The sequence below is a fragment of the Balaenoptera acutorostrata genome, chromosome 16, assembly GCF_949987535.1.
Source record: "Balaenoptera acutorostrata chromosome 16, mBalAcu1.1, whole genome shotgun sequence".
NCBI classification, from domain to species: domain Eukaryota; kingdom Metazoa; phylum Chordata; class Mammalia; order Artiodactyla; family Balaenopteridae; genus Balaenoptera; species Balaenoptera acutorostrata.
In genome coordinates this window covers 75,627,186-75,639,049 of record NC_080079.1, presented here as the reverse complement: position 1 = coordinate 75,639,049, position 11,864 = coordinate 75,627,186, and the positions used below count along the sequence as shown (strand labels likewise).

The 11,864-nt window shown below is 41.4% G+C and overlaps 1 protein-coding gene across 2 annotated transcripts; it reads right to left on the bottom strand.

Annotated features, from left to right (window-relative positions):
* Positions 1 to 4,230: 4,230 nt before the first annotated feature.
* LOC103001175 (cytochrome c oxidase assembly factor 6 homolog) lies at positions 4,231 to 10,268 on the bottom strand. Of its 2 annotated transcripts, none has more exons than XM_007173760.2 (3): positions 10,208 to 10,268; positions 9,327 to 9,486; positions 4,231 to 4,558 (listed from the first exon to the last, which is right to left on the bottom strand). In XM_007173760.2, the coding sequence occupies exons 2-3, from the start codon at positions 9,468 to 9,470 to the stop codon at positions 4,463 to 4,465; spliced, it is 240 nt and encodes a 79-aa protein (XP_007173822.1). In that variant the 5' UTR covers positions 9,471 to 9,486; positions 10,208 to 10,268; the 3' UTR covers positions 4,231 to 4,462. The 2 variants fall into 2 exon arrangements, with proteins under 2 accessions (XP_007173822.1, XP_007173821.1); XM_007173759.2 differs by lacking the exon at positions 10,208 to 10,268 and adding an exon at positions 10,022 to 10,201 and having other exon boundaries at positions 4,233 to 4,558.
* Between the last annotated feature and the right edge of the window lie 1,596 nt (positions 10,269 to 11,864).

Sequence of the window (11,864 nt, the reverse complement as noted above, 5' to 3'; positions counted from 1 at the left end):
GCAAACATCATTCTCAATGGTGAAAAACTGAAAGCATTTCCTCTAAGATCAGGAACGAGACAAGGATGTCCACTCTCATCACTATTATTCAACATAGTTCTGGAAGTCCTAGCCATGGCAATCAGAGAAGAAAAAGAAATAAAAGGAATACAAATTGGAAAAGAAGAAGTAAAACTGTCACTGTTTGCGGATGACATGATACTATACATAGAGAATCCTAAAACTGCCACCAGAAAACTGCTAGAGCTAATTAATGAATATGGTAAAGTTGCAGGATACAAAATTAATGCACAGAAATCTCTTGCATTCCTATACACTAATGATGAAAAATCTGAAAGAGAAATTATGGAAACACTCCCATTTACCATTGCAACAAAAAGAATAAAATACCTAGGAATAAACCTACCTAGGGAGACAAAAGACCCGTATGCAGAAAACTATAAGACACTGATGAAAGAAATTAAAGATGATACCAACAGATGGAGAGATATACCATGTTCTTGGATTGGAAGAATCAACATTGTGAAAATGAGTATACTACCCAAAGCAATCTACAGATTCAATGCAATCCCTATCAAATTACCAATGGCATTTTTTATGGAACTAGAACAAATCATCTTAAAATTTGTATGGAGACACAAAAGACCCCAAATAGCCAAAGCAGTCTTGAGGGAAAAAAATGGAGCTGGAGGAATCAGACTCCCTGACTTCAGACTATACTACAAAGCTACAGTAATCAAGACAATATGGTACTGGCACAAAAACAGAAACATAGATCAATGGAACAAGATAGAAAGCCCAGAGATTAACCCACGCACCTATGGTCAACTAATCTATGACAAAGGAGGCAAAGATATACAATGGAGAAAAGAGAGTCTCTTCAATAAGTGTTGCTGGAAAAACTGGACAGCTACATGTAAAAGAATGAAATTAGAATACTCCCTAACACCATACACAAAAATAAACTCAAAATGGATTAGAGACCTAAATATAAGACTGGACACTATAAAACTCTTAGAGGAAAACATAGGAAGAACACTCTTTGACATAAATCACAGAAAGATCTTTTTTGATCCACCTCCTAGAGTAATGGAAATAAAAACAAAAATAAACAAATGGGACCCAATGAAACTTCAAAGCTTTTGCACAGCAAAGGAAACCATAAACAAGATGAAAAGACAACCCTCAGAATGGGAGAAAATATTTGCAAACGAATCAACGGACAAAGGATTAATCTCCAAAATATATAAACAGCTCATTCAGCTCAATATTAAAGAAACAAACACCCCAATCCAAAATTGGGCAGAAGACCTAAATAGACATTTCCCCAAAGAAGACATACAGACGGCCACGAAGCACATGAAAAGATGCTCAACATCACTAATTATTAGAGAAATGCAAATCAAAACTACAATGAGGTATCACCTCACTCCTGTTAGAATGGGCATCATCAGAAAATCTACAAACAACAAATGCTGGAGAGGGTGTGGAGAAAAGGGAACCCTCTTGCCCTGTTGGTGGGAATGTAAATTGATACAGCCACTATGGAGAACAATATGGAGGTTCCTTAGAAAACTAAAAATAGAATTACCATATGACCCAGCAATCCCACTACTGGGCATATACCCAGAGAAAACCGTAATTCAAAAAGACACATGCACCCGAATGTTCATTGCAGCACTATTTACAATAGCCAGGTCATGGAAGCAACCTAAATGCCCATCAACAGACGAATGGATAAAGAAGTTGTGGTACATATATACAATGGAATATTACTCAGCCATAAAAAGGAACGAAATTGAGTCATTTGTTGAGACGTGGATGGATCTAGAGACTGTCATACAGAGTGAAGTAAGTCAGAAAGAGAAAAACAAATATCGTATATAAATGCATGTATGTGGAACCTAGAAAAATGGTACAGATGAGCCGGTTTGCAGGGCAGAAGTTGAGACACAGATGTAGAGAATGGACATATGGACACCAAGGGGGGAAAACTGCGGTGGGGTGGGGATGGTGGTGTGCTGAATTGGGGGATTGGGATTGACATGTATACACTGATGTGTATAAAAGTGATGCCTAATAAGAACCTGCAGTATAAAAAAACAAACAAACAAAACAACTAATACTAAACTTTCATTGGGTTATTTGTATGGAAATATGTTAATATAAATGTTTCAGACATTACATGAAATTTCTAAAAATCTTATATTTGTATTTGTATGGAAATATGTATGGAAATATGTTAATATAAATGTTTCAGACATTACATGAAATTTCTAAAAATCAAAAAAAAAAATTTTTTTTAAATTTTAAAAGTTATAAAAATTCACTTCCAAACCCCAAATCATGCAGAATTTCTCCATATTTTCTTCTGGAAGTTACATAGTTTTATATTTTACATTTAAGGCTATGATCCATTTCACTTTTTGTTTTTTGTTTTTTTTTTTTAATAAGGTGCAGTTTATGTCAAGGTTCATTTTGTTGTGCATGGACATCCAATTTTTCCAGCACCATTTGCTGAAAGGATTATCCTTTACAGAATCACCTTTTCACCTTGTCCAAACTCAGTTGACTCTAACTGTGTGGGTATATTTCTGGGCTCTGTTCTGTTCTACTGAACTATGTGTCTATCCTTCTGTCAATACCATACTATCTTAATCACTGTAGCTTTACAATAAGCATTAAAATCATATAATATGAATCTTCCAATTTTGTTCTTTTCAGAATTGTTTTGGCTATCTTAGGTCCTTTGACTTTCCACACAGATTTTAGAATCAGCTTGTCAATATCTACCAAAAACCTTGAGATTTTGATTGGGGTTGTTTTGAACCCATAGAACAAACTGGGGAGAACTTAACAGTAAATTAACAACACTGAGTCTTCTAATCCATGAACACTGTACCTCTCCCCAATTAAGCTGATCTCTGATTTCAAGTGTTTTGTAGTTCTCAGGATATAGGTCCTGCACATACTGTTAGATTTACATCTAAGTATTCCTTTTATTTTTAGTTTTTATAGTGCTATTGTAAATGGCATATTTTAAAATTTATTTTAGATTCCAGTTCATTGCTGGTATACATAAATATGATTTTCTTCTTTTTTTTTTAAATAAATTTATTTATTTATTTATTTATTATTTTTAGCTGTGTTGGGTCTTCGTTTCTGTGCGAGGGCTTTCTCTAGTTGTGGCGAGTGGGGGCCACTCTTCATTGCGGTGCGCGGGCCTCTCACTATCATGGCCTCTCTTGTTGCGGAGCACAGGCTCCAGACGCGCAGGCTCAGTAGTTGTGGCTCACGGGCCCAGTTGCTCCGCGGCATGTGGGATTTTCCCAGACCAGGGCTCGAACCCGTGTCCCCTGCATTGGCAGGCAGATTCTCAACCACTGCGCCACCAGGGAAGCCCCTGATTTTCTTTTGTATATTGACCTTGTTTCCTGCCACCTTTCTAAGATTCACTTATTAATTCTAGGTGCTCTTTTTGTCGATTCTTTGGGATTTTCTACAGAGTTAATCATATTGTCCATGAATAGAGCCAGTTTTATTTGTTCCTTCCCATTTGTGTGCTTTTTTTCTTTTGAGGTAGCTAGGAATCCAGTACCATGTTGAATAGGAGAAGTGAGGGTATCCTTCCCTTGTTACTGATTTGAGGGAAAAAGCATTCATTGTCTAATCATTAACTATATTAGCTGCAGGGTTTTTTGTAGATGGTCTATTATTTTACCTGTATATTTTAAGTTGAACCTTCTCCCATTCCTCATTTTTTTCTGTCTGTATTAAAATGCTAACTCCCAGGACGATGGCAAATCTTATTTTTTTCAGTGTATATCCATATCTCTATCAATAATAATATTTGCCCACTACCCATCCTCCAACAACAAAAAAGGTACACATGGGGCTTCCCTGGTGGCGCAGTGGTTGAGAATCTGCCTGCCAATGCAGGGGACACGGGTTCGAGCCCTGGTCTGGGAAGATCCCACATGCCGCGGAGCAACTAGGCCCGCGAGCCACAATTACTGAGCCTGCGCGTCTGGAGCCTGTGCTCCGCAACAAGAGAGGCCGTGATAATGAGAGGCCCGCGCACCGTGATGAAGAGTGGCCCCCACTTGCCGCAACTAGAGAAAGCCCTCGCACAGAAACGAAGACCCAACACAGCCATAAATTAATTAATTAATTAATTAATTTTTTAAAAAGTTAAAAAAAAGTACACGTTTTCATAATAAGCTTTAAATTTGTTTTTTTCTTAAAATATGTGTTTTTTATTCAATTAAGCATATTTCATACCATTTTATTTCAAGTCTGTCTTTTGAAAAATGGAATCTTGTTACTTGACCATTTAAATTAAGAGTTGTATATATGGAACAAGCATTGGTGTTTGCCATCATTCAAACTACTGTTGTCCCACAGAGCATTTCTGAATGTCCAGAAAAAATAATTTCAACTTTCTGAAATGTTCAGGAACAGCCTAGGACTTTGCGGCCGTTTTCGGAGGCTGGAACTCTCCTGCTTCAAATTTTTCTTTGAATTTTAAGTAGTCTCTTCTTTTATCAAAATATTTTATCTGTTGAGAAAAAAGGGTCTGAGATAAGGGCAAGCTATGCAGCTTAAACAAAAGCACAGATTTAAATGTAACTAATTATTCAATATAAATCATATAAGTGGCCTAAGTAATTTATATTTTAGAACCATTTTGAATCAGTGCATCTTATGTATAAGAGTCTCTAAAGAGAGTATAGGCCAGTGAGTCCTAACCCTTTTTGGGTTACTGACCGTGTTGAGAATTTGAGTACTCTGTGCACCTTCTCAAGAAGTATATCTGTGCTTACACATGTGAAATGTGCTATGCAAGTTCAGAGTCCATAGGACTCTCAGGTCATAAGACTTCATGATTTAAAGACACTGTACAAGTTTTTCCTGTCAACTGTAAGTTCAACAAGTTTTGTAATTCACTAGCCATCATATTTGTATTAAGTTTATCTTATCCAGAAACATACATTTAAGGAGATAGACACATAGTTAAAAATTATATTCATGAACTATGAATAAGTAAACTGATGGTAAAACTTTAATACACTAAATATTTCATTTTATTATTTCTGTTTACATCCTCCTCTTGCCATAGGGAATTTGGAGTATCTTAAAGCCCCATATCCTGAAACAGTAAAATCACAGAAGTAGAAAATCAAGGCCAACCACCAAATCCTCCTAGCATCTGCATCTGAGCTGCTTTGCAGACAAGACAAAGGCATGACACCACACACGTTTTCACTGTCAGAACAGAAAAGCTTTTCTTAGGATTTAATTCTTAAATATTTCAGTAGAGCCCGGGTTAAGAATGTAAAACTGTGCCTGCCCTGTCTCAAGCTGGGATAAGAGACTCAGATAAACCAGCTACAAAGTTAACGTTCCTCTGCAGGACACACCGCAGCCAGACACTGTCCTAAGAGACCCCTTTGAGTGACTACTGCTTTTTTTTTTTTTTTTTTTTTTTGGCTGTGTTCGGTCTTTGTTGCTGCGCGCGGGCTTTCTCTAGTTGCAGAGAGCAGGGGCTACTCTTCGTTGTAGTACGCGGGCTTCTCATTGCAGTGGCTTCTCTTGTTGCGGAGCACGGGCTCTAGGCGTGCGGGCTTTAGGAGTTGTGGCACGCAGGCACAGTAGTTGTGGCGCACGGGCTTAGTTGCTCCGCGGCATGTGGGATCTTCCCGGACCAGGGCTCGAACCTGTGTCCCCTGCATTGGCAGGTGGATTCTTAACCACTGTGCCACCAGGGAAGTCCCTACTGCTTTCTTTTTTTTTTTTTTAAACATCTTTATTGGAGTATAATTGCTTTACAATGGTGTGTTAGTTTCTGCTTTATAACAAAGTGAATCAGTTATACATATACCTACTGCTTTCTTATGCACCAAGACATTTTGTTCTCTAAAATCGAACTATCAGAAATTTGCTCTTTGAAGTTCTTTCGGTAAGAATGAAACACCCCACTTTTGCCTGGGGGATCTGATAGGCACTTTGACAAAAAGCAGCAGTCTTGATTTCCAACTCAGGTGCAGGACTTCACATAAGGATTTCTGAGCATGACGACATGGCAGCATTTATCTTTGTGGAAAATAAGACCCTGGGTCCACTTCTCAGTCCAGAGGTGACAACCTGCTTATACACAGCCCTGCTTTGCTCTGAGCCTATCAAAGCACCACTTCATTTCAGTTTCACCTGAACTCCACCCTTCCCCAAACCCTCTGAGAGCTCCTTTCCCTTGGTTGGTGAGACGCCCACAGCAGCGCCGGTGCATGGAGCTCCCTGGTTACAGCACGTTAATAAATCTCACTGTTAGACTCCGCACCCCTGGTGTCCTTAGGCTGACTGAGCTGGGGCGGGTGTTGTACGTAAGGGGCACCAGACGAAGAAGTGCACAATGCTCTTAACGTTTCTGTGGCAAATCAATAGACCTTTGCATGTCTTGTCACATCTCCGACTGCCTAAATGACAATGCCATTTAGTGGTCCTACTTAGACTTCAGTCCCAACTTGTCCGGAACTCAGCTCCTCTCCAGACATGTTTCTCCTCCCGTCACCTATTTCAGTGACTGCATCACTATCTAACCAAATGCTCCGATCTCTTTCCCCCTCAACTGCGACAGTACAGGCCCACATCATTTCTCACTTGGATTGTTGTAATAGCTCTTTAACTGGTTTCTCTACCCTCCTTCATCCATCCATCACACCACTGCCAAGAATAATCTTTTTGAAATTCCAATTTGATCATGGCACTGCTTGTTTAAAGGTCTTTCAAGGTATCCCTACTGCCTTCAAGGTCAACATCCAAAATTCCTCAGTAAGACAAATCAGGTCATTCATGGCTTAATCTCTGCCCATCTGTCTATCTTCTGAGTTTACCACCAGACCCTGAAATGCAATCCGTCCAGAGCTACCCCATTTCCTGAATGTGCTGATTTCTCATGCATCTTGCTTCCATGCCTTTGCATATACCGTACTCTCTGCTTGAAAAGCTCTGCTCCATAGTCTTTTCCATTCAACTAACAGTTGAGGACCCTCGACATGCGGCACCTCAAAGAGGCTAATGTCCAAAAGGCTAATAAATCAACAAGCGTTTCTTGAGAAGCACTGTGTATGTATAATGCTAGTGTCCTCTAAGCCATTAGATGAGATGCAGGATAGTAGCATGAATGCCAAAATACTGGAATTTCTGAGATATTTCAAAGGTTCACAGGGAAAAGACAGGATCTGAAACTGATGTTAGGATCAAATATCTTGGCTGTCCAGTTGCTCTATTTGTGGAAGACTGCGTTGGATGATGCTACAATGACAGACCTGATCCCTGCTCCTTCCTAAGTTAGGAACCAATAGGAGACTTTAAATCGGGCCATTATACAAGGCCGACTGATGCGTGCTATAAAAGGGATAAGCCAAGGGGCAGAGAAGAGTAATTTGGTTTTGTGACAGCACAGTTTTATGGCATATTTATTATGTAAGAAATTTTTATTTTTAGTGTTTTATCATAGAAGTATTCATTGTGAATCTCTATTTGGTGGTTTTATTTTTATCTTTATTCTCTGGCTGTGACTTCAGCTAAGTAAAAGAATACAAACTTTGCAATCTACTTTCAAATGCCCTCTCTACTACTTTGCTGGTTAGCCGATCTTGAACAAATTATTTCACCTTTCTGAGCCTTAGTTTCTATTATGTAAAAGAGATACAATAGTACCCCACAAGACTGAATGAAAATTAAAGCTAATGAAAACACAATTTCTCACACAGAATGCACTCAGAGAGTACTCCCATCACTTCTCCCTCTGTCTCCTTCCCCACCTTCTTACACAAATCTCTGTAAATATCTTTCGTTTCTATTCTATGGCCACTGGGTATGACTCCTGAGTAGAGAGCACGGGTGAAAAGGGAGCAAAGGCCTGAGGGCGCAGGCTAGGAAAGCGAGCTCGGTTACAGACTAAGAATAGTCTGCAGGGCTTCCCTGGTGGCACAGTGGTTGAGAATCTGCCTGCTAATGCAGGGAACACGGGTTCGAGCCCTGGTCCGGGAAGATCCCACATGCCACGGAGCAGCTGGGCCCGTGAGCCACAGCTACTGAGCCTGCGCGTCTGGAGCCTGTGCTCCACAACAAGAGAGGCCGCGATGGTGAGAGGCCCACGCACCGCGATGAAGAGTGGCCCCCACTTGCCGCAACTAGAGAAAGCCCTTGCACAGAAACGAAGACCCAACATAGCCAAAAATAAATAAATAAATAAATAAAATTAAAAAAAAAAAAAAAGTCTGCAGAAGACAACGGTTTTCCACGGGAGCGTGGCTGTCACTGTCAGATGCGGCAGCAGTTATTTTGATTGCTTTGCTCTACTGCTCCCTTCTTTGTTGGAGTCACCTATAACTTTGTAGGTTGCTGTCAGTTTCTCTAACAGTGTTCACATCATAACTCTTGGGTGGTTCAGTATCCATGTGGTTGATCCTCCCAGTACCCTGGCCTCTCAGGTCGTTGACCTCTTTCTTCAATGATCTTGTCCTCCAACCTACCTTACTGCCAGGATCAAAGCCTAGTCCTCATCCTTACCAACAGATACAGCCCTGCCCTCATCTCAATTCCGAGCATCCCATTCTCCAGCCCCAAGAGTGAGAAGGCAAGTTATTTCAATGCTCTGGGCTTCAGATGCCTCCTCTGGAAATTGACGGCAACACCGCCCATCTCAAAGGGTACTGATGAAGGAGCAGGAGCGTCATGGCACTCACGCCGGGGCACTTACTGAGCTCAGTGATGTTAGTTCCCTTTTCCAACCCCTCCCATTCTAAGGACTGGCAATACAGAGCAGGAGCGCCTGTCGGCAAGGCACCTGGAGCAGCTGGTGGCAGAATCCGCCATATGATCGTTTTGTTTCTTCCACTTTCTAAACTCCTTTGTATTTGTATTTTGGGTATATGACCATATGATTTTGGGTGGGCAACTGGGAATGCTTTATTTCTGAGAGCAGCTCTAGGCCAATAAATTTGCCAACTCTTGCCCAAGATTAAATACTATCCCTTCAGAAGAGCCGAGAGAAATCTACCAATTTAGAAGGTTGGAATTTTTTGGTTAGTGTGCCTATGTTTTGCTTTTCAATCACCTTTAAAGTGTCAGGTGACATTTTCCAAAGGTGTGCCTGCTATGTACATAAAACAAGCCTGGATTACGAGACACGGTTTTCTCTGCTGCTCACGGAAACCGCTCATTTGACACGCCTCAAACAGTGCCTCATTTCATAGCCCACCACTCACCGTAAGCTCTATGTATTTGGACAGCAAACAGAAACACGTCCCAGTGTGACTTACCCACTGTTGGGGACAACTTGATTCAAATGAGCTTCTTAACTTCTTGCACTGAGAAGCGTCCTCTGTGTTTTCATCTAAACACTTCCAGTACTCATCCCGGGCTCCCCAGCAAGCCTGCCTTTCTTTCATAGATGGGGCTGCCATTCCTAGTGGGTTCAAGCTGTAAACCAAAACATGTGATATTAACAAGGAACTTGTAATTCGAGAGAAGGTAAGCCAAAGAAAAAATACTGTTGTTCCCTCCAAACCCCTCTTTTTTTAAAGTTATGCCTCCGGATTTTAACGATGCGGCTGAAACTAATCAGTTCTATTACATTAACGGTATCGTAAGAGCACTCGCTTTTGACGCTTATCCCTTACACCATGTAATTTGCTCCACTGCTGGAGTGGCAGCTTGGTCTCAGAAAGCCGGAGTTAGAATTACGGCTCTCACACGGTCTGTCACTTAAGACACTTCATTTATTCTCTCGAGCCTGTTTCCCCATCGGTAAAACGGGGGAGCGGTGCCCATTTTACGAGGTTGCTGTTCGAACCAAAGTGCTATACAAATAAATGCACGAGGGCAAAATCACCAGGCAGGACAAGGAGTGCCGCTCTGTCTTGCAGAAGAGGAGCCCGAGGCTCGCGGAAAGTCAGCGACCTCCGGGGTCCATACCCTCCCCGGCGCGCCCCGCCAGCCCCGCCAGCAAGCCCACCTCTCCGCCCGCCCAGAACCAGGCTCCCTTCGGCGCCGACGGGAGGAGAGTCACGCAGCCCAACAACCGAGAAAGAAGGGCGCGGGGCCGAGGACTGGCACCGCACTGTCGCCTCGCCCGCTTGAGCTCAAGCGGCGTAGACCCCCACGCCCTCAAGGAAACAATTCACGCGGCGACTGCGCTGGCCTTGGAATGATCCTTACGGGCTACCGTTCGCTGTTCCAGGAGGGCGGGACTTCCTGTTCCGTTCTCTTACCTGTCGCAGCGACTTCCGGGCCTGCTCGGGCGAGGGAGGCGGGTCCTGGGGGTGTGGAGATGGAGAGTGGGTGGGATCCGGTCACTCCTCAGAGCGGCCTTGGGTTTGTTAACGTCTCGGTGCCTCTCTCCCTGCAGTTTTTCGTGATTTTAACGAACTGTGCTTCTTTCATGAATCTAAATTTCTGCATGTATCTCGCCAAGCGCCGTCTTAAAGCTTAACGTGCGAGCCCTGCCGGAAACGGCGGCTTTGTGTAGAAGTTGGCACCTGAGATGAGAGCGGGACGAAGCGTTAAAGGGCCGCGAAGGCTTAACTCCTCGCTTTTTAAATTAAAAGAAAAAAAAAAGAAAAAGAAAAAGGAACGGTCCCAGAAAGAGGCGGGTGACGCCCCAGGACACATGGCAAATAAGTGACTGAGCTGAGAACCCAGGGCACCAAGCTCCCAGTTTCCCGATTCAGATTTGATCCTGTTACATTTACCAACATTATCACCTTTCCCTTGCTTGAACCCTTGCGGTTTTCTTCTGTAGATGGACAAGATCCTTTTAGTTGGTATTTGGAGACATCTAGTGAAAGAATATGAAAGCTAAGTTCCAGTCGGCTGAGATCTGATAGTTTGTGGGATTAAAATGTGAGCCTGATTAGAGTTTACAGCTAAGATTCTTGGACTTGGATCTGAAAGTTGCCTTAGGTAATACAAATTGGTCAGGAGAGTGGGTAAAATTAATACCTGTATTATTGTTTTAATCTCACTTGTGGCTCTGTTTACTCCCTAAACGCCGAGGTGTGTTTTAAAAGGAATGAAAAGCGCTGCTGCAGATATTTTGAAAGATGCTCTTTTTAATATTTTAGTGAATATCTCAGCAGAATCTTTATTTGAAAGCACGTGTGTAGATACAGGTCAGTCGTCCAGTTCTCTTAAAGATCCCATCTGCTCCAATCATCTAGTCCTGTTGAATTCTAAGTGCTTATAAAACTCACAAGCAGTTTACAGTTCTGCACTCAGTGCTGGTATTTAATCCTTTACAAATAAACATACGCAGATTTTCAGGTTGGCTGTGTGAAGCCTAAGTACCACCAAACACATGTTCTACAATACGGGAAGTATTTCTGTAATAGTTAATGGAGTCCAATAAGTGGATTGCTTTAGCTTTACCAGGGCCACCAATTCTTTTATACTGTGTCTATCAAGGGCAGTTTATGTAAAGATAGTATCTTTTAAGTATGACTAATGAGATACAAAAAGGATGGAAGGAGTCTTGAATGACTTATGAGTTGAAAAAATATATATTTAAAGTTTAAAATTTTTATGCACTTAATGATAAATATATATATAATATATAAAGAGAATCTTGATGAAATTATAAAGAAAAAAATATATGGCCATAGTCGGTTATTTTAACAAACCTTTCCCAGTCATTGTTAAGACAAACAAAAGAAAAATCAGTAAGGGTATAGAAAATTTGAATAACATGATGTACAAACTTGACCTAATGAATATACACTGAAAAACACAACCAAAATCAGAACATGTTTTTTGGAACACAAACATGACATATTACCAAAATCAACCGCATACTTAGCTGT